The sequence below is a fragment of the Salmo salar genome, chromosome 25, assembly GCF_965601325.2.
Source record: "Salmo salar chromosome 25, fSalSal1, whole genome shotgun sequence".
Lineage (NCBI taxonomy): Eukaryota > Metazoa > Chordata > Actinopteri > Salmoniformes > Salmonidae > Salmo > Salmo salar.
The window spans coordinates 37,961,132-37,986,164 of record NC_138315.1 but is presented as its reverse complement, the minus strand read 5'-3'; the positions used below and the strand labels follow the sequence as shown (position 1 = coordinate 37,986,164).

The 25,033-nt window shown below is 43.3% G+C and overlaps 1 protein-coding gene across 1 annotated transcript in view; it reads right to left on the bottom strand.

The window, feature by feature from the left end:
• Positions 1–8,709: 8,709 nt before the first annotated feature.
• The window catches only part of LOC106586712 (BCL-6 corepressor), a 96,288-nt gene continuing 79,964 nt past the window's right edge, over positions 8,710–25,033 (bottom strand). The window contains exons 12-14 of the mRNA XM_082969238.1: positions 19,143–19,220; positions 10,115–10,265; positions 8,710–9,894 (exon numbers count right to left, since the gene is read on the bottom strand). Of these exons, the coding sequence (XP_082825364.1) occupies positions 9,459–9,894; positions 10,115–10,265; positions 19,143–19,220 (665 nt within the window). The 3' untranslated portion in view covers positions 8,710–9,458. The remainder of the gene's footprint in view (positions 9,895–10,114; positions 10,266–19,142; positions 19,221–25,033) is intronic.

Sequence of the window (25,033 nt, the reverse complement as noted above, 5' to 3'; positions counted from 1 at the left end):
TCTTATCTTTTCTTATTTTCTTATTGTTGTTGCATTGTCGAGAAGGAAGTTGCAAGTAAGTGTTTAGTTGGACGGTGTATACCATGTGCATCCTGCACATACGACTAATAAAACTTCCCCAAATTAATTAGCCTATGATATTAGTTAGTGCACAAAAATATCCATGTAATTAATCTCTATTGAACAACAAGATCAGGATATTCTGGAGTCCTATTTTGACAGTAAAATAGCAACTATCAACTAATTGTCAACCCAAACTTCATGACAATCACTGGATTAGGTTGCCCACCAAAATATCTTGAATCATCCATTCCTGCTTGGACGTGTTAGATGAAACAACTTGTTTCTTAAATAGCTCAGTAGTCTATTTATGATACTTCTTAATAAAACACTATGAATTACTTTATCAGATGATTACTCATCGACCAAATCAAGGGCTCGTGCCACCCACTGTCAAAGTTAGTGGTACCAGTAACACCAGGGGAAAAGTCCGGTAACAGTAATTCATACTTAGGGTAGGTGTTGATTCAGGGGAACACATATGACAGGCACTAATTTGCAATATAGCCCAAGTTGTTAGCTTGGTTTTAATAACATAAGGCTTAACACAGACAGACTGGGTGAGTGGGTTGACGAGATGGTGTGCATGCAGTGAAGTGGGCTGGTGTGGATAAAATTACAGGGCAGAATCCTTGTCCCAGTCTGCCCCTGGTCAGCTTTATCACATTTGATGTCAAATGATTTACTTTCTTTGCATATCTGACACCACCACAAGAGCAGTAAATCAAATCAAACAAATCAAGTCAAATTTTATTGGTCACATACACATGGTTAGCAGATGTTAATGCTAGTGTAGCGAAATGCTTCTAGTTCCGACAATGCAGTAATATCTAACAAGTAATCTAACAATTCCACAACAACTACCTTATACACACAAATGTAAAGGGGTGAATAAGAATATGTACATATAAATATACTCAGCAAAAAAAAAGAAACGTTGTCTCGCTGTCAACTGTGTTTATTTTGCATGAATATTAGATAAAACAACTGAGACATAAACAGACATGTGACAAACAGACATGGAATAATGTGTCCCTGAACAAAGGGGGTCAAAATCAAAAGTAACTGTCAGTATCTGGTGTAGCCACCAGCTGCATTAAGTTATGGATAGGGGTTCCGCTAGCGGAACGTTTTCACAACATCCGGTGAAATTGCATAGCGCGAAATTCCCAACAAATTATTAGAAATATTTAACTTTTCTACATTCACAAGTACAATACACCAAATTAAAGCTTAACTTCTTATTCATCTAGCCACCGTGTCAGATTTTAAAAAGGCTTTACGGCGAAAGCAAACCATGCAATTATCTGAGGACAGCGCCCAGCATACCAACACATGAAAATCAGATTTCAACCCGCCAGGCACGACACAAAACTCAGAAATAACAATATAATTCATGCCTTACCTTTGAAGAACTTCTTCTGTTGGCACTCCAATATGTCCCATAAACATCACAAATGGTCCTTTTGTAATTCCTTCGTTATATCTCCAAAATGTCCATTTATTTGGCGCGTTTGATTCAGAAAAACACCTGTTCCAACTCGCCCAGCATGACTACAAAATATCTAATAAGTTACCTGTAAACGCTGTTCAAACATTTCAAACAACTTTCCTAATCCAACTTTAGGTATTTTAAATCGTAAATAACCGATCAAATTTAAGACGGGATAAACGGTGTTCAATACCGGATAAAAACAACGTGAAGCGCATGACCTGGAGCGCGCATCAAAACATTAGAGAGCACTTGGCTGGACCCTCGTTCTGAACTGCCGTACTTCTTCATTTCTCTAAAGAAAAACATCAACCAATTTCTAAAGACTGTTGACACCTAGTGGAAGCAATAGGAACTGCAACCAAGTGCCACAGAAATCTAGGTTCCTATAGAAATCAATTGAAAACAGAGTCACATCAAAAAAACATTTTCCTGGATGGATTGTCCTCGGGGTTTTGCCTGCCAAATAAGTTATGTTATACTCACAGACATTATTTTAACAGTTTTAGAAACTTTAGAGTGTTTTCTATCCGAATCTACCAATTATATGCATATCCTAGCTTCCGGGCCTGAGTAGCAGGCAGTTTACTTTGGGCATACTTTTCATCCAAAATTCTGAATGCTGCCCCCTATCCCAAAAAGGTAATGTACTGCAGTGCATCTCCTCCTCATGGACTGCACCAGATTTGCCAGTTCTTGCTGTGAGATGTTACACCACTCTTCCACCAAGGCACCTGCAAGTTCCCAGACATTTCTTGGGGGAATGGCCCTAGCCCTCACCCTCCGATCCAACAGGTCCCAGACGTACTCAATGGGATTGAGATCCGGGCTCTTCGATGGCCATGGCAGAACACTGACAATCCTGTCTTACAGGAAATCAACCACAGAATGAGCAGTATGGCTGGTGGCATTATCATGCTGGAGGGTCATGTCAGGATGAGCCTGCAGGAAGGGTACCACATGAGGGAGGATGATGTCTTCCCTGTAACGCACAGCATTGAGATGGCCTGCAATGACAACAAGCTCCGTCCGATCATGCTGTGACACACCGCCCCAGACCACCTCCAAATCGATCCCGCTCCAGAGTACAGGCCTCGGTGTAACGAACCCTCACCCCTGGTGAGACAAAACTGCGACTCGTCAGTGAAGAGCACTTTTTGCCAGTCCTGTCTGGTCAAGCGACGGTGGGTTTGTGCCCATAGGCGACGTTGTTGCCGGTGATGTCTGGTGAGGACCTGCCTTACAACAGGCCTACAAGCCCTCAGTCCAGCCTCTCTCAGCCTATTGCGGACAGTCTGAGCACTGACGGAGGGATTGTGCATTCCTGGTGTAACTCGGGCAGTTGTTGTTGCCATCCTGTACCTGTCCCGCAGGTGTGATATTCGGATATACCGATCCTGTGCAGGTGTTGTTACATGTGGTCTGCCACTGCGAGGACAATCAGCTGTCTGTCCTGTCTCCCTATAGCGCTGTTTTAGGCGTCTCACAGTACGGACATTGCAATTTTTTGCTCTGGCCACATCTGCACTCCTCATGCCTCCTTGCAGCATGCGAAATGCACATTCAAGTGGATGAGCAGGAACCCTGGGCATCTTTCTTTTGGTGTTTTTCAGAATCAGTAGAAAGGCCTCTTTAGTGTCCTAAGTTTTCATAACTTTAATTGCCTACCGTCTGTAAACTGTTAGTGTCTTAACAACCGTTCCATATGTGCATGTTCATTAACCTGTTAGGGCTAGGGGGCAGTATTGACACAGCCGGATAAAAAATGTACCCGATTTAATCTGGTTACTACTCCTGCCCAGTAACTAGAATATGCATATAATTATTGGCTTTGGATAGAAAACACCCTAAAGTTTCTAAAACTGTTTGAATGGTGTCTGTGAGTATAACAGAACTCATATGGCAGGCAAAAACCTGAGAAGATTTCATGCAGGAAGTGGCCTGTCTGAGAAGTAGTGTTTCATCTTGGCTCTTTTTATTGAAAACTGAGGATCTGTGCAATAACATGACACTTCCTACGGCTTCCATAGGCTCTCAGAGCCCGGGAAAAAGCTGAACGATATCGAGGCAGGCTCTGGCTGAAACACTTTATCGCTTTTGGCAAGTGGCCACTCAGAGTACATTTACATTTACATTTACATTTAAGTCATTTAGCAGACGCTCTTATCCAGAGCGACTTACAAATTGGTGCATTCACCTTATGATATCCAGTGGAACAACCACTTTACAATAGTGCATCTAAATCTTTTAAGGGGGGGGGGGGGGGGTTAGAAGGATTACTTTATCCTATCCTAGGTATTCCTTAAAGTACTATGTACTATGGGCTTAGGCGCGTGCCCGCGTCGACCGAATGCTTTCTTTTCTTTTGTCTGTTTACCTAAACGCAGATTCCCGGTCGGAATATTATCGCTTTTTTATGAGAAAAATGGCATAAAAATTGATTTTAAACAGCGTTTGACATGCTTCGAAGTACGGTAATGGAATATTTGGAATTTTTTTGTCACGAATTGCGCCATGCTCGCCACCCTTATTTACGCTTTAGGATAGTGTCTTGAACGCACAAACAAAACACCGCTGTTTGGATATAACGATGGATTATTTTTGACCAAACCAACATTTGTTATTGAAGTAGAAGTCCTGGGAGTGCATTCTGACGAAGACAACAAAGGTAATAATATTTTTCTTATAGTAAATCTGACTTTAATGAGTGCTAAACTTGCTGGGTGTCTAAATAGCTAGCCCTGTGATGCCGGGCTATCTACTGAGAATATTGCAAAATGTGCTTTCACCGAAAAGCTATTTTAAAATCAGACATATCGAGTGCATAGAGGAGTTCTGTATCTATAATTCTTAAAATAATTGTTATGCTTTTTGTGAACGTTTATCGTGAGTAATTTAGTAAATTCACCGGCAGTGTTCGGTGGGAATGCTAGTCACATGCTAATGTAAAAAGCTGGTTTTTGATATAAATATGAACTTGATTGAACAAAACATGCATGTATTGTATAACATAATGTCCTAGGATTGTCATCTGATGAAGATCATCAAAGGTTAGTGCTACATTTAGCTGTGGTTTGGGTTTATGTGACATTATATGCTAGCTTGAAAAATGGGTGTCTGATTATTTCTGGCTGGGTACTCTGCTGACATAATCTAATGTTTTGCTTTCGTTGTAAAGCCTTTTTGAAATCGGACAGTGTGGTTAGATTAACGAGAGTCTTATCTTTAAAATGGTGTAAAATAGTCATATTTTTGAAAAATTGAAGTATTTCTAAGGTATTTGAATAACGCGCAACAGGATTCAACTGGCTGTTGAGTAGGTGGGACGCAAGCGTCCCACCTAGCCCATAGAGGTTAATTGTTTATAGTTCATTGAACAAGCATCAGAGGAAACAGTGTTTAAACCCTTTACAATGAAGATCTGTGAAGTTATTTGGATTTTTACGAATTATCTTTGAAAGAACGGGTCCTAAAAAAGGGACGTTTCTTTTTTTGCTGAGTTTATATGGATGAGCGATGGCCGTGCGGCATAGGCAAGATGCAGTAGATGGCATAGAATACAGTATATACAAATGAGATGAGTAATGTAGGATATGTAAACATTATTACAGTGGCTTTATTTAATGGCCTTGAGACAGAAGCTGTTTTTCAGTCTCTCGGTCCCAGATTTGATGCAGCGGTACTGGCTCAGGTGGTTATTGTCCTTGATGATCTTTTTGGCCTTCTTGTGACATCAGGTGGTGTAGGTGTCCTGGAGGGCAGGTAGTTTGCCCCCGGTGATGCGTTGTGCAGACTGCACTACCCTCTGGAGAGCCTTGTGGTTGAGGGCGGTGCAGTTGCCGTACCAGGCGGTGACACAACCCGGATGCTCTCGATTGTGCATCTGTAAAAGTTTGTTAATGTTTTAGATGACAAGCCAAATTTCATCAGCCTCCTGAGGTTGAAGAGGCACTGTTGCGCCTTCTTCACCACGCTGTCTGTGTAAGGGGACCATTTCAGTTTGTCCGTGATGTGTATGCCGAGGAACTTAAACTTTCCACCTTCTCCACTACTGTCCCGTCCACGTGGATGGGGAGGGGGGGAGGGGGTGCTCCCTCTGCTGTTTCCTGAAGTCCACGATCATCTCCTTTGTTTTGTTGACATTGAGTGAGAGGTTATTTTCCTGACACCACACTCCGAGGGCCCTCACCTCCTCCCTGTAGGCCGTCTCGTCGTCATTGGTAATCAGGCCTACCACTGTGGTGTCGTCTGCAAACTTGATGATTGAGTTGGAAGCGTGCATGGCCATGCAGTCATGGGTGAACAGGGAGTACAGGAGAGGGCTGTGAACGCACCCTTGTGGGGCCCCAGTGTTGAGGGTCAGTGGGGTGGAGATGTTGTTTCCTATCTTCACCACCTGGGGGCGGCCCGTCAGAAAGTCCAGGACCCAGTTGCACAGGGCGGGGTTGAGACCCAGGGTCTCGAGCTTAATGACGAGTTTGGAGGGTACTATGGTGTTAAATGCTGAGCTGCAGTCAATGAACAGCATTCTTACATAGGTATTCCTCTTGTCCAGATGGGATAGGGCAGTGTGCAGTGTGATGGCGATTGCGTCGTCAGTGGACCTATTGGGGTGGTAAGCAAATTGGAGTGGGTCTAGGGTATCAGGTAGGGTGGAGGTGATATGAACCTTGACTAGTCTCTCAAAGCCGTTCATGATGACAGAAGTGAGTGCAATGGGGCGATAGTCATTTAGTTCAGTTACCTTAGCTTTCTTGGGAACAGGAACAATGGTGGCTATCTTGAAGCATGGGAGGACAACAGACTGGGATAGGCATTGATTGAATATGTCCGTAAACACACCAGCCAGCTGGTCCTGTGAATGCTCTGAGGACACGGCTAGGGATGTCGTCTGGGCCGACAGCCTTGCGAGGGTTAACACGTTTAAATGTTTTACTCACATTGGCCACGGAGAAAGAGAGCCCACAGTCTTTGGTAGCGGGCTGTGTCAGTGGCACTGTATTGTCCTCAAAGCGAGCAAATAAGTTGTTTAATTTGTCTGGGAGCAAGACGTCAATGTCCGCGACGGGGCTGGTTTTCTTTTTGCAATCCGTGATTGACAGTAGACCCTGCCACATACATCTCGTGTTTGAGCCGTTTAATTGCGACTCTACTTTGTCTCTTTTCTTGTTTTATTGACTTGCGGAGGGAAAAGCTGCACTGTTTGTATTCGGTCATGTTTCCAGTCGCCTTGCCATGATTAAAAGCGGTGGTTCGCGCTTTCAGTTTTGCGCAAATGCTGCCATCAATCCACGGTTTCTGGTTAGGAAAGATTTTAATTGTCTCCGATGCACTTGCTAATAAACTCACTCACCGAATCAGCATATACATCAATGTTATTGTCTGAGGCTATCCAGAACATATCCCAGTCCACGTGATCGAAGTAATCCGATTGGTCAGACGAGCATTGTGTAGACCTGAGCACGGGCGTTTCCTGTTTTAGTTTATGTCTACAGGCTGGGAGCAACAAAATGGAGTTATGGTCAGATTTGCCAAAGGCAGGGTGGGGGAAGGCGAAGTATGCATCTAGGAAGTTAGAGTAGCAATGATCCAGAATGGTACCAGCTCGGCTCGCGCATTCAATATGCTGATAGAATTTAGTAAGTCTTGTTCTCATGTTAGCTTTGTTAAAATCCCCAGCTACAATAAATGCATCCTCAGGATGTATGGTTTCCAGTTTTCGTTAAGTTCTTTCAGGGCCGACGAGGTATCTGCTTGAGGGGGGATATACACGGCTGTGACTAATCGAAGATAATTCTCTTGGAAGATAATGCAGTCGGCATTTGATTGTAAGGAATTCAAGGTCAGGTGAACAAAAGGACTTGAGTTCCTGTATGTTGTTAGGATCACACCATGAGTCGTTAATCATAAGGCATACACCTCCGCCCTTCTTCTTACCAGAGAGATGTTTGTTTCTGTTAGCGCGATGAATGAAGAAACCAGGTGGCTGTACCGACTGACAACATATCCCGAGTGAGCCATGTTTCCATGAAATAGAGAATGTTACAATCTCTGATGTCTCTGTGGAAGGCAACTCGTGCCCTAATTTCATCCACCTTGTTATCTAGAGATTGGACATAGGCGAGTAATATGCTCGGAAGCGGTGGATGGTGTGCTCGCCTTCTAAGTCTGACCAGTAGGCTGCTCCGTCTGCCTTTCCTGTGGAAAACTCGTTGTTTTAGGTCAGCCTCTGGGATAAGATCCCATGACAAAGGATCCGCTTCGGGAAAGATGTATTCCTGGTCGTAATTGCTTTTATATCCAATAGTTATTCCTGGCTGTATGTAATAACACTTGAGGTTTTCTGGGCTAACAATGTCAGAAATAAAACTTTAAACTAATTACTGCATAGTTTTCGAAGGACCTGAAATGAGGTGACCATCTGTCGGCGCCATGCGGTGTGTTTTCACTTTTAACAATAAACAAGCTTTTTGCATTTACTTCCATTGTCCTCCAAGAGTTGCTGAATATCCTCTACTTCAGTTTGCTCCTCAATTCAAGCACCTTGGTTTGAGAGCGAGGTAGCAGCAGTGCTCCCCCCAAAGCTGTGTGATTATCCATAGCAAACAGTATGCTGTGTGTTTTACTTTGTTGGCTTCATTTGGCTTGAGGGAGTTTGAGTTTACTTGAGTAGGCTACTGTTTCTCCCCTCCAACCCCTTATTGTTGAGCATTCAGGATGTGGCTCAGAACAGCCTAGCTACACTATTTTAATCTTTATTTAACTAGGCAAGTCAGTTAAGAACAAATTCTTATTTAGAATAACGGCCTATGCCGGCCAAACCCGGACGATGCCGAGCCAATTGTGCGCCGCCCTATGGGACTCCCAATCACGGCCGGTTGTGATACAGCCTGGATTCGAACCTGAGATGCAGTTCCTAAACCGCTGCGCCACTCGGGAGCTAAACAAGTAGCTCCTGTATATAGGTAATGTAGTGTACAGATGAAATATTGAAGTAGACCAATTTTGGATTTGCACTAACTGTCTGGATGTCTTCGTAGGTCCAGGCTAGACAGATTTGGTCTTGAAAAGCCAGAATGTGCCTAATGTTCAAAGATTAGCTAGGTCCATGTAAACCCTTCAATAGTAATTACAAAATGTGGAGCATAACACTTAGATAAACTTTCTTGCAAATGTTAAGATTTATTTTGATAATTTTGCTGGCAAAATATAAATACAAATGAAATATTTTAATTACAAAAAAAACATAGTATAACTGTTACTGTACTGCAATAGCCACCCTGTTATGTACAAGTTCTGTACCGAAGGGCGAATATCTTCTCATCTTTAAACCTTTAATATTATACAAAAACACATCTCCTCAGTTTTGCAAGTGAAATTAGAGACCAAATGAGAAGCAGATTGAACACAGGTACAAAACAGCCCCTGAGGGTGATTAGAGTGCTAACTCTGTCTGAGGAGAACAAAAAACTATACAACTGATCCTCATCATGTGCTTCCTATGAACAAAAAATGTGACATTCAAAAGCGCTGCCTCAGTGCTCAGACACACACTATGGCATATAAACTGACACACACACACACACACACATATATATATTATACTGTTTAACACACATACACACAACCTTCCAGTCATGATAACACAACCACACAATTGCAGGAGAGAAATCAAGATAACATTTCCAGATATATTTATACTTATATTAATACATGTATAAAAAATAAGACAATTGTTAATTTACAGTCGCCTCTTCATCTTCGCTTGATGTCCAGACACATTCAGGTCTCTGCTGCTCTGTCTGTCCGTTCGTCCATACAGTCCACCGGTCCAGAGCAGGAGTTCATCTCAGGGCAGGGGTCTTACTCATTCACCTATCGTAGACCCCCACTGTAGAGTAGGGATTCAGAAATCAGAGTCAAAGTTCAGGGTCAGGGATAACAACCTCCTGTTAGCGTTAGCTTTAAAATTAGCGTTACCATTAGTCTTAGTGTTAGTCTTAGCGTTAGCATTAGCCCTAATGTTCCCATTAACATTAGCCTTAGCATTAACGTGAGCCTCCAGGGGTTCGTCCCAGCGGTCATCCAGGCACTCCAGGGTGGATCCCAGCAGAGCAGCCAGCTCAGCACTCCCCTCCACCAGGTCCAGCAGCTCCTTGCTGTCTGGCTGGAAGCCCTCCAGCTCGTCTGGGCAGGAGAAGAGCTGGGAGAGGGAGGCCTGGCGGTAAAACTCTGCCTCGGACATTGTCACCACCTTCATGTGGGGGAAGGAGGAGCGGAAGGAATGGGCCGACATCCGCAGCTTCCGGAGAACATCTGAGAGGAGAAGCCAGTTCCTGGACCTGGGGGGTGGGAAGAGGATTCGGGACCGCAAGGATTTACACACACAAGAGATGAAGAAATGGTATTGGTTTATTATCTGTCACTTTCATCTCACTCTCTCATTCTGTACTCCTCTTTCCCTCCTTCTATCCAATCATATTGATTTCTCTCTCTCTGTGTGTGTGTGTGTGTGTGTGTGTGTGTGTGTGTGTGTGTGTATATATATATATATACACTCACCCCTGCAACAAGGACACCTGGATGTTGTAGCAGGGGAGGAGGGGTTGGTTGGAGAACTCAAACTCAAAGAGCTCCCTCCTGTCCTCATCATCTTCCTCTGGCCCTGGGGGATCCGCCAGCATGTTACACACACTGCCCTCCTCTAAGGACTCTGAGACATGGAGAAAGGGATACACAGTTAGAATAACACAAGTCCACTGCCCTCTTCCAATGACTCAAAGTATTCACAGCCCTTAACTTTTCCACATGTTGTTGTGTTACAGCATGAGATGCTGTGTCAGTGGCATACACACAATGCCCCATCATGCCAAAGTGGAATTAGGTTTTAGAATTTTGTACAAATGAATTTAAAAATGAAAAGCTGAAAAATGTCTTGGGTCAATAAATATTCAACACCTTTGTTATGTCAAGACTAAATACAGTCAGGAGTAAATAAGTCAAAACACCAGTCTCAACGTCAACAGTGAAGAGGCGACTCTGGGATGCTGGCTTTCTAGGCAGAGTTGCAAAGAAAAAGCCATATCTCAGACTGGACCATAAAAAGAAAAGATTAAGATGGGCAAAAGAACACAGACACAGGAACTCTGCCTAGAAGGCCAGCATCTCGGACTCGCCTATTCACTGTTGACGTTCAGACTGGTGTTTTGCGGGTTCTATTTAATGAAGCTGCCAGTTGAGGACTTGTGCGGTGTCTGTTTCTCAAACTAGACACTCTAATGTACTTGTCCTCTTGCTCAGTTGTGCACCGGGGCCTCCCACTCCTCTTTCTGTTCTGGTTAGATCCAGTTTGCGCTGTTCTGTGAAGGGAGTAGTACACAGCGTTGTAAGAGATCTTCAGTTTCTTGGCAATTTCTCACATGGAATAGCCTTAATTTCTCAGAACAAGAATAGCCTGATGAGTTTCAGAAGAAAGTCCTTTGTTTCTAGGCCATTTGAGCCTGTAATCGAACCCACAAATTATGATGCTCCAGATACTCAACTTGTCTAAGGAAGGACAGTTTTATTGCTTCTTTAATCAGCACAAGTTTTCAGCTGTGCTAACATAATTGCAAAAGGGTTTTCTAATGATCAATTAGCCTTTTAAAATGATAAACTTGGATTAGCTAACAACGTGCCATTGGAACACAGGAGTGATGGTTGCTGATAATGAGCCTCTGTACGCCCACGTAGATTTTCCATAACAATTCTGCCGTTTCCAGCTACAATAGTCATTTACAACATTAGCAATGTCTACACTGTATTTCTGATCAATTTGATGTTATTTTAATTGACATAAAATTAGCTTTTCTTTCAAAAACAAGGACATTTCTATGTGACCCCAAGCTTTTGAACGGTAGTGTATATTTTTGTTTATACCTAACGGGGTCCTAAAATTCAAAATCAGGAAGTTAAATGATCAAAATAATAATATGCAAATATTGTACAATGCAGGTGCGCAAAGCTCGTAGACTTAACCAAAAAGACTCACAGCTGTAATCACTGCCAAAGGTGATTCTAACATGTATTGACTAAGGGGTGTGAATTTTTTCATTTTACCTTTAGTTAACCAGGCAAGTCAGTTAAGAACCAATTCTTATTTTCAATGACGGCCTAGGAACAGTGGCTTAACTGCCTTGTTCAGGGGTAGAACGGCAGATTTTTACCTTGTCAGCTCGGGGATTCAATTTTCAAACCTTTCGGTTACTAGTCCAACGCTCTAACCACTAGACTACCTGACAAATACTTACAGTACCAGTCAAACGTTTAGACACACCTACTCATTCAAGGGTTTTTATTTTGACTATTTTCTACCCTGTAGAATAATAGTGAAGACATCAAAACTATGAAATAACACATATGGAATCACGTAATAACCAAAAAGTGTTAAACAAATCAAAATATATTTTATATTCTTTAAAGTAGCCACCCTTTGCCTTGTCAGTTTTGCACACTCTTGGCATTCTCTCAACCAGCTTCATTAGGTAGTCACCTAGAATGCATTTCAATTAAGGCGTGCATTGGTAAAGTTTAATATGTGGAATTTCGTTCCTTCTTAATGCGTTTGAGCCAATCAGTTGTGTTGTGACAAGGTAGGAGTGGTATACAGAAGATAGCCCTATTTGGAAGGAGACCAAGTCCATATTATGCTCAAATAAGCAAAGAGAAATGACAGTCCATCATTACTTTAAGACATGAAGGTCAGTCAATCTGGATAATTTCAAGAACTTTGAAAGTTTCTTCAAGTGCATTTGCAAAAACCATCAAGCATTATGATGAAACTGGCTCTCATGAGTTACCTCTGCTGCAGAGGATACATTCATTAGAGTTAACTGCACCTCAGATTGCAGCCCAAATAAATGCTTCACAGAGTTCAAGTAAAAGACACATCTCAACATCAACATCAACTGTTCAGAGGAGACTGCGTGAATCAGTCCTTCATGGTCAAATTGCTGCAAAGAAACCACTACTAAAGGACACCAATAATAAGAAGAGACTTGCTTGGGCCAAAAAACATAAGCAATTGACATTGGAAATCTGTGCTTTGGTCTGATGGGTCCAAATGTGAGATTTTTGGTCCCAACAGCCATGTCTTTGTGAGACACAGAGTTGGCGAAAGGATGATTTCTGCATGTGTGGTTCCCACCGTGAAGCACGGAGGTGGTGGTGTGATGGTGCTTTGCTGGTGACACTGTCTGTGATTTATTTATAATTCAAGGCACACTTAACCAGCATGGCTACCACAGCATCCTGCAGCGAAACGGCATCCCATCTGGTTTGCGCTTAGTGAGACAATCATTTGTTTTTCAACAGGACAATGACCCAAAACACACCTTCAGCTGTGTAAGGGCTATTTGACCAAGAAATAGAGAGATGGAGTGCTGCATCGGATGACCTGGCCTCCACAATCACCCGACCTCAACCCAATTGAGATGGTTTGGGATTAGTTGGAACACAGAGTGAAGGAAAAGCAGCCAACAAGTGCTCAGCATATGTGGGAACTTCTTCAAGACTGCTGGAAAACGACCCAAAACAATGGCGCTGCAGAAGGGGCAGACGGAGCGGTCTTCTGGTCAGGCTCCATAGACGGGCACATCGCCCACCGCTCCCGAGTATACTGCTAACCAATGTCTAGTCTCTTGACATCAAGGTAGACGAAATCCGAGGAAGGGTTGCCTTCCAGAGAGACATAAGAGATTGTAACATTTTCTGTTTCACGGAAACATGGCTCACTCAGGATACGTTATCAGAGTCGGTACAGCCACCTGGTTACTTCACGCATTTCGCCGACAGAAACAAACATCTCTCTGGTAAGAAGGGTGGGGGTGTATGCCTTATGATTAACGAGTCATGGTGTGATCATAACAACATACAGGAACTCAAGTCATTTTGTTCACCTGACCTAGAAATCCTTACAATCAAATTCCAACCCCATTATCTTCCAAGAGAATTCTCTTTGATTATAATTACAGTCGTGTACATCCCCGCCAAGCAGACACCTCAACTGGACTCTATGTAAACTGGAAACCACATATCCTGAGGCTGCATTTATTGTAGCTGGGGGATTTTAACAAAGGCTAATATGAAAACATGGCTCCCTAAACGTTATCAGCATATCGAATGCGCGACCCGGGCTGGAAAGATGAACAATGATCCCGAATTTAACTTCCATGACGCATACAAAGCCCTGCCCCGCCCTCCTTTCGGCAAATCTGAAAGCACGACTCAATTTTGTTGCTCCCAGCCTATAGACAAACTAAAACAGGAAATGCCCGTGCTCAGGTCTGTTCAACGCTGGTCCGACCAATCTGATTCCACCCTTCAAGATTGCTTCAATCACGTGGAATGGGATATGTTCCGGATAGCGCCGAACAACAACATTGATGGACACGCTGATTCGGTGAGTGACTTTATTAGCAAGTGCATTAGTGATGTTGTATCCACGGCGACAATTAAAACCTTCCCCAACCAGAAGCCGTGGATTGATGGCAGCATTCGAGCAAAACTGAAAGCGCAAACCACTGCTTTTATTCAGGGCAAGGTGACCGGAAACATGACCAAATAAAAACAGTGTAGCTATTCCCTCTACAAGGCAATCAAACAAGCTAAGCGTCAGTATAGAGACAAAGTAGAGTCACAATTCAACGGCTCAGACACGAGACGTATGTGGCAGGGTCTACAGTCAATCACGGATTACAAAAACAAAACCAGCCCCGTCGCGGCCACCGATGTCTTGCTCCCAGACAAACTAAACAACTTCTTTGCTCGCTTTGAGGACAATACAGTGCCACTGACACGGCCCGCTACCAAAACCTGTGGACTCTCCTTCACCGCAGCAAACGTGAGTAAAACATTTAAACGTGTTAACCCTCGCAAGGCTGCCGGCCCAGACGGCATCCCTAGACGCGTACTCAGAGCATGCGCAGACCAGCTGGCTGGTGTGTTTACGAACATATTCAATCAATCCCTAACCCAATCTGCTGTTCCCACATGCTTCAAGAGGGCCACCATTGTTCCTGTTCCCAAGAAAGCTAAGGTAACTGAGCTAAATGACTATCGCCCCGTAGCACTCACTTCTGTCATCATGAAGTGCTTTGAGAGACCAGTCAAGGATCATATCACCTCCACCCTACCTGATACCCTAGACCCACTCCAATAAGTCCACAGATGACGCAATCGCAATCACACTGCCCTAACCCATCTGGAAAAGAGGAATACCTATGTAATACCTATGGTGAAAAAGGCTCAACAGTGCCTCTTCAACCTCAAGAGGCTGAAGAAATTTGACTTGTCACCAAAAACACTAACAAACTTTTACAGATGCACAATCGAGAGCATCCTGTTGGGCTGTATCACCGCCTGTACTGCAACTGCTCTGCACACAACCGCAAGGCTCTCCAGAGGGTAGTGAGGTCTGCACAACGCATCACCGGGGGCAAACTACCTGCCCTCCAGGACACCTACACCACCCGATGTCACAGGAAGACCAAAAAGATCACCAAGACAACAACCACTCGAGCCACTGCCTGTTCACCCCGCTATCATCCAGAAGGCGAGGTCAGTACAGGTACATCAAAGCTGGGACTGAAAGACTGAAAAACAGATTCTATCTCAAGGCCATCAGACTGTTAAATAGCCATCACTAACTTTAAGTGGCTGCTGCCAACATACTGACTCAAATCTCTAGCCACTTTAATAATAAAACATTGGATGTAATACATGTATCACTAGTCACTTTAAACAATGCCACTTTATATAATGTTTACATACCTTACATTACTCATCTCATATGTATATTCTGTACTATATACCATCCACTGCATCTTGCCTATGCCATTCCGCCATCTCTCATCCATATATTTATACATACATATTCTTATTCATTCTTTTACACTTGTGTGTGTATAAGGTAGTTGTTGTGAACTTGTTAGATTACTTGTTAGATATTACTGCATGGTCGGAACTAGAAACACAAGCATTATGCTACACTCGCATTAACATCTGCGAACCATGTGTATGTTACCAATCAAATTTGATTTGAAAAACATTCCAGGTGTTGCTGGTTGAGAGAATGCCAAGAGTGTGCAAAGCTGTCATCAAGGCAAATGGTGGCTACTTTGAAGAACCTAAAATATAACATATATTTTGGATTTGTTTAACCTCTCGCGGGACACACTATTCAACAGCCAGTGAAATAGCAGGGCGGCAAATTCAAAACAACAAAAATGTCATAATTCAAATTTCTCAAACATACAACTATTATATCCCATTTTAAAGATACACTTCTTGTTAATCCAACCACATTGTCCGATTTCAAAAAGGCTTTACGGCGAAAGCATAACATTAGATTATGTTAGGACAGCGCCGAGACAAGAAAAACCACACAGCCATTTTCCAAGCAAGGAGAGGAGTCACAAAAAACAGAAATACAGCTAAAATTAACCTCTTACATCTAGACGTTCCGCTAGCGGAACACCGCTCCAATATCCAATGATAGGGCGTGGTGCGAAATACAAACTCCTCGAAAATCCGAAAACTTCAATTTTTCAAACATATGACTATTTTACAGCATTTTAAAGACAAGACTCTGCTTTATCTAACCACACTGTCCGATTTCAAAAAGGCTTTACAACGAAAGCAAAACATTAGATTATGTCAGGAGAGTACCCAGCCAGAAATAATCAGACACCCATTTTTCAAGCTAGCATATAATGTCACAAAAAACAAAACCACAGCTAAATGCAGCACTAACCTTTGATGATCTTCATCAGATGGCACTCCTAGGACATTATGTTATACAATACATGCATGTTTTGTTCAATCAAGTTCATATTTATATCAAAAACTAGCTTTTTACATTAGCATGTGACGTTCAGAACTAGCATTCCCACCGAACACTTCCGGTGAATTTACTAAATTACTCACGATAAACGTTCACAAAAAACATAATTATTTTAAGAATTATAGATACAGAACTCCTTTATGCAATCGCGGTGTCCGATTTTAAAATAGCTTTTCGGTGAAAGCACATTTTGCAATATTCTGAGTAGATAGCCCGGCCATCACAGGCTAGCTATTTTGACACCCACCAAGTTTGGTACTCACCAAACTCAGATTTACTATAAGAAAAATGTTATTGCCTTTGCTGTTCTTCATCAGAATGCACTCCCAGGACTTCTACTTCAACAACAAATGTTTGTTTGGTTCCAAATAATCCATAGTTATATCCAAATAGCGGCGTTTTGTTCGTGCGTTCAAGACACTATCCGAAGGGTAACGAAGGGTGACGCGCGGACGCGTATCGTGACAAAAAATGTCAAAATATTCCATTACCGTACTTCGAAGCATGTCAAACGCTGTTTAAAATAAATTTTTATGCGATTTTCTTGTAAAATAGCGATAATATTCCAACTGGGAGTCGTTGTTTTCGTTCAAAGACTGATAATCTAAAATGGACTCTTCACGTGCACGCGCGCACCCGTCTCATTGTTCTCAGATCGACCACTATCCAAATGCGCTACTGTTTTTCAGCCTGGGACTGCAAAGTCATCATTCAACGTTCTGGCGCCTTCTGAGAGCCTTAGAAAGTGTCACGTTACAGCAGAGATACTCTGTTTTCAATAAAGAAGGCCAAGAAATGGTCAGAGAGGGCACTTCCTGTTTGGAATCTTACATTTTGCATTTTAGTCATTTAGCAGACGCTCTTATCCAGAGCGACTTACAGTAATGAATACATTTCATTTCATGCATTTTTTTGTACTGGCCCCCCGTGGGAATCGAACCCACAACCCTGGCGTTGCACACACCATGCTCTACCAACTGAGCCATTCAAACAGTTTTAGAAACTTTAGGGTGTTTTCTATCCAAATCAAACAATTATATGCATATTCTAGTTTCTGGGCAGGAGTAATAAACAGATTAAATCGGGTACGTTTTTTATCCGGCCGTGAAAATACTGCCCCCTATCCATAACAGGTTAATCACTAACCTTTGATGATCTTCGTCAGATGGCACTCATAGGGCTTCACGTTACACAATACATGTATGTTTTGCTCGATAAAGTTCATATTTATATCCAAAAACCCCATTTTACATTGGCGTGTAATGTTCAGAAATGTTTTGCCTCCCAAAACTTCCGGTGAATGAGCACATCAATTTACAAAAATACTCATCATAAACGTTGATAAAATATCCAACAGCTATTCAAAGAATTATAGATACACTTCTCCTTAATGCAACTGCTGTGTCAGATTTCAAAAAAGCTTTACGGCGAAAGCAAATTTTGCAATAATCTGAGTACAGCGCTCAGATATCAGAACAAGCCATACAGACACCCGCCATTTTGAAGTCAACAGAAATGACAAAAATTACATTATAAATATTCACTTACCTTTGATGATCTTCATCGGAATGCACTCCCAGGAATCCCAGTTCCAGAATAAATGTTAGTTTTGTTCGATAAAATTCATCTTTATGTCCAAATACCTCCATTTTGTTCGCGCATTTAGTCCACTACTCCAAATGTAAGGCACGTGCTTACTAAGTCCAGACGAAAAGTCAAAAAAGTTATACTACAGTTTGTAGAAACATGTCAAACGATGTATAGAATCAATCTTTAGGATGTTTTTATCATAAATCTTCCATAATATTCCAACCAGACGATTCCTTTGTCTTCAAAAAAGAAAAGAAACACAGCTAACTCTCATGTGAGTGCGCGCCACTGAGCTCATGTCATTTTCTCTGTCAGCTACTTCCAGAAGCTCTTATTCTCTCCCTATTCATAGTAGAAGCATGAAACAACATTCTAAAGACTGTTGACATCTTGTCAAGGAAGTGCAAAATGACCCCACAGACACTGTGTACTGGATAGGGAATCACTTGGAAAAACTACAAACCTCAGATTTCCACACTTCCTGGTTGGATTTTTCTCAGGTTTTTGCCTGCCATATGAGTTCTGTTATACTCACAGACATCATTCAAACAGTTCTAGAAACTTCAGAGTGTTTTCTATCCAAATCTACTAATGATATGCATATCCTACCTTCTGAGCCTGAGTAGCAGGCAGTTTACTACGGGCACACCTTTCATCCGGACGTCAAAATACTGCCCCCTACCCTAGAGATGTTAACACTTTTTTGGTTACTACATGACTCCATATGTTATTTCATAGTTTTGATGTTTTTACTATTCTACAATGTAGAAAATAGTTGAAATAAAAAAAAAAAAACCTTGAATGAGTAGGTGTCCCGAAATTTGACTGGAAATGTATGTATGAGATATTTCTGTATTTCATTTTCAGACATTTGCAAAATTTGTAAAAACATGTTTTCACTTCGTCATTGTGTTTTAAGTGGGTGAGAAAAACATCTATTTAATCAATTTTGAATTCAGGCAGTAACAACAAAATGTGGATTAAGTCAAGGGTTATGAATACTTTCTGAAGGTAGTGCACACAGAGTTATATTACACAATGAACACACACACACATAGCTGATCTCTTTGCACACAATGGGAATCTCTCTCACACAAATAGACACAGAGCGAAACTCACCACACACAGCACTGCCATAGAATTCCCAGTGGATCTCTGGGTCGTCATCAGAGTGGCCCTGCAGGTCAGCAAAATAATCTACGGGGAGAAGAGAAAGAGAGAGAGCGCATGAGAGAGAGCGCATGAGAGAGAGAGCACGAGAGAGAGAGCACGAGAGAGAGAGCACGAGAGAGAGAGCACGAGAGAGAGAGCACGAGAGAGAGAGAGAGCACGAGAGAAAGCGCGAGAGCGAGAGAGAAAGCGCGAAAGCGATAGAGCAAGAGCGAAAGCGATAGAGCAAGAGCAAGAGCGAAAGCGATAGAGCAAGAGCGAAAGCGCGCGAGACAGCGAGAAAGCGCGCGAGACAGCGAGAAAGCGCGCGAGACAGCGAGAAAGCGCGCGAGACAGCGAGAAAGCGCGCGAGAGAGCGAGAAAGCGCGAGAGAGAGGAAGCGCGAGAGAGCGAGAGAGAGGAAGCGCGAGAGAGCGAGAGAGGAAGCGCGAGAGAGCGAGAGAGAGGAAGCGCGAGAGAGGAAGAGCGAGAAAGAGCACGCGAGAGAGAGAGCAAGCGCAAGAGGGAGAAAGCGCGAGAGAGAGAAAGCGCGAGAGAGAGAGGGAGAAAGCGCGAGAGAGAGAGGGAGAAAGCGCGAGAGAGAGGGAGAAAGCGCGAGAGAGAGAGAGAGGGAGAAAGCGCGAGAGAGAGAGAGAGGGAGAAAGCGCGAGAGAGAGAGGGAGAAAGCGCGCGAGAGAGAGGGAGAAAGCGCGCGAGAGAGAGGGAGAAAGCGCGAGAGAGAGGGAGAAAGCGCGAGAGAGAGGGAGAAAGCGCGAGAGAAAGGGAGAGAGAACGGGAGGAAGCGAGAGAGAACGGGAGAAAGCGAGGGAGAAAGGGAGGAAGCGAGAGAGAAAAGGAGAAAGCGAGAGAGAAAGGAAGAGAGCGAGAGAGAAAAGGAGAAAGCGAGAGAGAAAAGGAGAAAGCGAGAGAGAAAAGGAGAAAGCGAGAGAGAAAAGGAGAAAGCGAGAGAAAAGGAGAAAGCGAGAGAGAAAAGGAGAAAGCGAGAGAGAAAGGGAGGAAGCGAGAGAGAAAGCGAAAGAGAAAAGGAGAAAGCGAGAGAGAAAGGGAGGAAGCGAGAGAGAAAGGGAGGAAGCGAGAAAGAAAAGGAGAAAGCGAGAGAGAAAGGGAGGGGAGCGAGAGAGAAAGGGAGAGAGCGAGAGAGAAAGGGAGAGAGCGAGAGAGAAAGGGAGAGAGCGAGAGAGAAAGGGAGAGAGCGAGAGAGAAAGGGATAGAGCGAGAGAGAAAGGGAGGGAGCGAGAGAGAAAGGGAGAGCGAGAGAGAAAGGGAGAGAGCGAGAGAGAAAGGGAGGGAGCGAGAGAGAAAGGGAGGGAGCGAGAGAGAAAGGGAGAGAGCGAGAGAGAAAGGGAGAGAGCGAGAGAGAAAGGGAGAGAGCGAGAGAGAAAGGGAGAGAGCGAGAGAGAAAGGGAGAGAGCGAGAGAGAAAAGGAGAAAGCGAGAGAGAAAGGGAGGGAGCGAGAGAGAAAGGGAGAGAGCGAGAGAGAAAGGGAGAGAGCGAGAGAGAAAGGGAGGGAGCGAGAGAGAAAGGGAGAGAGCGAGAGAGAAAGGGAGAGAGCGAGAGAGAAAGGGAGAGAGCGAGAGAGAAAGGGAGAGAGCGAGAGAGAAAGGGAGGGAGCGAGAGAGAAAGGGAGAGAGCGAGAGAGAAAGGGAGAGAGCGAGAGAGAAAGGGAGAGAGCGAGAGAGAAAGGGAGGGAGCGAGAGAGAAAGGGAGGGAGCGAGAGAGAAAGGGAGAGAGCGAGAGAGAAAGGGAGAGAGCGAGAGAGAAAGGGAGAGAGCGAGAGAGAAAGGGAGAGAGCGAGAGAGAAAGGGAGAGAGCGAGAGAGAGCGAGAGAGAAAGGGAGAGAGCGAGAGAGAAAGGGAGAGAGCGAGAGAGAAAGGGAGAGAGAGACGAGCAAGGTTAGATGAGGGGCCTGCCACAGCTTTGGTAGAGATGGGGCTGTCTATACTGCATCATTGCTGGCTGGATACTTGACGTGGGGGGAGAGGAGGGGAGAGAGAGGGGCTGTCTATACTGCATCATTGCTTGCTGGATACTTGACGTGGGGGGAGAGGAGGGGAGAGAGCCAGTAAGAGCTGCAAACACAGAGAGCCAGTAAGAGCTGGGCTGAGTGCCAGTACTGAGGCGTTGGGTGTCTGGCGTGTGTTTGGCGGGATTAACGACCTCCAGATGAGTGGGACCAGGTGGAGGGAGGAACACACACAATCTCTGTCGCTCGCTCTATCTTTCCGTCTAAACCCTTCCCCAGCTCTCCCTCCCTCCCTCCCTCCCTCCCTCCCTCCCTCCCTCCCTATGCCTCTCCTCTCTCAAGGCCTGCTGTCTATCTGAGGTAATTGGGTTTTATTGTTCGGATAGAAAGAAATGGACGCCACCGGCTATGTGAAGGAGTGTGTGGTTCCTTTTCATTCTCCATGTGTTTGTAGCAGAGATCACATTTGTCTCACACACACACACTTTTTATTTTCTAGAGTGAGCGTGTTCTGAGAAGCCCATTTCTGCACATACACTAAGCAAACAGATCGGTCGTTGCTAAGTAACCAGACAGATGAGCGAGCATGCATCCCAACCGACTGAATCCCCTCACACAGGTGGTCTGGGGAAAGGAAAGGGGTGGAAGAAGGGACTGTTTTCAGCCTGTGTGCATGTGTGTGTTTGTGAGAGAGAACGGTTTTTAAAAGCAGACCAAGGGAGAGTGCTTTGAGATGGAGAATGAGAAGCACAGTGGGACACAGTGAGGGGTGTGAGTGGTAGAGCAACAGTATAGCAGTGAGTGACTGACTGACCAGTGAGGGGTGTGAGTGGTAGAGCAACAGTATAGCAGTGAGTGACTGACCAGTGAGGGGTGTGAGTGGTAGAGCAGCAGTATAGTAGTTATAGTATAGTAGTTAGTGACTGACCTGTGAGGGGTAGAGCAGCAGTATAGTAGTTATAGTATAGTAGTTAGTGACTGACCAGTGAGGGGTAGAGCAGCAGTATAGTAGTTATAGTATAGTAGTTAGTGACTGACCAGTGAGGGGTAGAGCAGCAGTATAGTAGTTATAGTATAGTAGTTAGTGACTGACCAGTGAGGGGTAGAGCAGCAGTATAGTAGTTATAGTATAGTAGTTAGTGACTGACCAGTGAGGGGTAGAGCAGCAGTATAGTAGTTATAGTATAGTAGTTATAGTATAGTAGTTAGTGACTTACCAGTGAGGGGTAGAGCAGCAGTATAGTAGTTATAGTATAGTAGTTATAGTATAGTAGTTAGTGACTTACCAGTGAGGGGTAGAGCAGCAGTATAGTAGTTATAGTATAGTAGTTAGTGACTGACCAGTGAGGGGTAGAGCAGCAGTATAGTAGTTATAGTATAGTAGTTATAGTATAGTAGTTAGTGACTGACCAGTGAGGGGTAGAGCAGCAGTATAGTAGTTATAGTATAGTAGTTGGTGACTGACCAGTGAGGGGTAGAGCAGCAGTATAGTAGTTATAGTATAGTAGTTAGTGACTGACCAGTGAGGGGTAGAGCAGCAGTATAGTAGTTATAGTATAGTAGTTAGTGACTGACCAGTGAGGGGTAGAGCAGCAGTATAGTAGTTATAGTATAGTAGTTAGTGACTGACCAGTGAGGGGTAGAGCAGCAGTATAGTAGTTATAGTATAGTAGTTATAGTATAGTAGTTAGTGACTGACCAGTGAGGGCTAGAGCAGCAGTATAGTAGTTATAGTATAGTAGTTATAGACTGACCAGTGAGGGGTAGAGCAGCAGTATAGTAGTTATAGTATAGTAGTTATAGTATAGTAGTTAGTGACTGACCAGTGAGGGGTAGAGCAGCAGTATAGTAGTTATAGTATAGTAGTTAGTGACTGACCAGTGAGGGGTAGAGCAGCAGTATAGTAGTTATAGTATAGTAGTTAGTGACTGACCAGTGAGGGCTAGAGCAGCAGTATAGTAGTTATAGTATAGTAGTTAGTGACTGACCAGTGAGGGGTAGAGCAGCAGTATAGTAGTTATAGTATAGTAGTTATAGTATATTAGTTAGTGACTGACCAGTGAGGGGTAGAGCAGCAGTATAGTAGTTATAGTATAGTAGTTATAGTATAGTAGTTAGTGACTGACCAGTGAGGGGTAGAGCAGCAGTATAGTAGTTATAGTATAGTAGTTAGTGACTGACCAGTGAGGGGTAGAGCAGCAGTATAGTAGTTATAGTATAGTAGTTAGTGACTGACCAGTGAGGGGTAGAGCAGCAGTATAGTACTTATAGTATAGTAGTTAGTGACTGACCAGTGAGGGGTAGAGCAGCAGTATAGTAGTTATAGTATAGTAGTTATAGTATAGTAGTTATAGTATAGTAGTTAGTGACTGACCAGTGAGGGGTAGAGCAGCAGTATAGTAGTTATAGTATAGTAGTTAGTGACTGACCAGTGAGGGGTAGAGCAGCAGTATAGTAGTTATAGTATAGTAGTTAGTGACTGACCAGTGAGGGCTAGAGCAGCAGTATAGTAGTTATAGTATAGTAGTTATAGTATAGTAGTTAGTGACTGACCAGTGAGGGCTAGAGCAGCAGTATAGTAGTTATAGTATAGTAGTTAGTGACTGACCAGTGAGGGGTAGAGCAGCAGTATAGTAGTTATAGTATAGTAGGTAGTGACTGACCAGTGAGGGGTAGAGCAGCAGTATAGTAGTTATAGTATAGTAGTTATAGTATAGTAGTTATAGTATAGTAGTTAGTGACTGACCAGTGAGGGCTAGAGCAGCAGTATAGTAGTTATAGTATAGTAGTTAGTGACTGACCAGTGAGGGGTAGAGCAGCAGTATAGTAGTTATAGTATAGTAGTTATAGTATAGTAGTTAGTGACTGACCAGTGAGGGGTAGAGCAGCAGTATAGTAGTTATAGTATAGTAGTTAGTGACTGACCAGTGAGGGCTAGAGCAGCAGTATAGTAGTTATAGTATAGTAGTTAGTGACTGACCAGTGAGGGGGGAGCAGCAGTATAGTAGTTATAGTATAGTAGTTATAGTATAGTAGTTAGTGACTGACCAGTGAGGGGTAGAGCAGCAGTATAGTAGTTATAGTATAGTAGTTAGTGACTGACCAGTGAGGGGGGAGCAGCAGTATAGTAGTTATAGTATAGTAGTTATAGTATAGTAGTTAGTGACTGACCAGTGAGGGGTAGAGCAGCAGTATAGTAGTTATAGTATAGTAGTTAGTGACTGACCAGTGAGGGGTAGAGCAGCAGTATAGTAGTTATTGTATAGTAGTTATAGTATAGTAGTTAGTGACTGACCAGTGAGGGGTAGAGCAGCAGTATAGTAGTTATAGTATAGTAGTTAGTGACTGACCAGTGAGGGGTAGAGCAGCAGTATAGTAGTTATAGTATAGTAGTTAGTGACTGACCAGTGAGGGGTAGAGCAGCAGTATAGTAGTTATAGTAGTTACAGTATAGTAGTTATAGTACAGTAGTTATAGTACAGTAGTTATAGTATAGTAGTTAGTGACTGACCAGTGAGGGGTAGAGCAGCAGTATAGTAGTTATAGTATAGTAATTATAGTATAGTAGTTATAGTATAGTAGTTATAGTACAGTAGTTATAGTATAGTAGTTAGTGACTGACCAGTGAGGGGTAGAGCAGCAGTATAGTAGTTATAGTATAGTAGTTATAGTACAGTAGTTATAGTACAGTAGTTATAGTATAGTAGTTAGTGACTGACCAGTGAGGGGTAGAGCAGCAGTATAGTACAGTCGTGGCCAAAATATTTAAGAATGACAAAGTCTGCTGCCTCAGTTTGTATGATGGAAATTTGCATATACTCCAGAATGTTATGAAGAGTGATTAGATGAATTGCAATTAATTGCAAAGTCCCTCTTT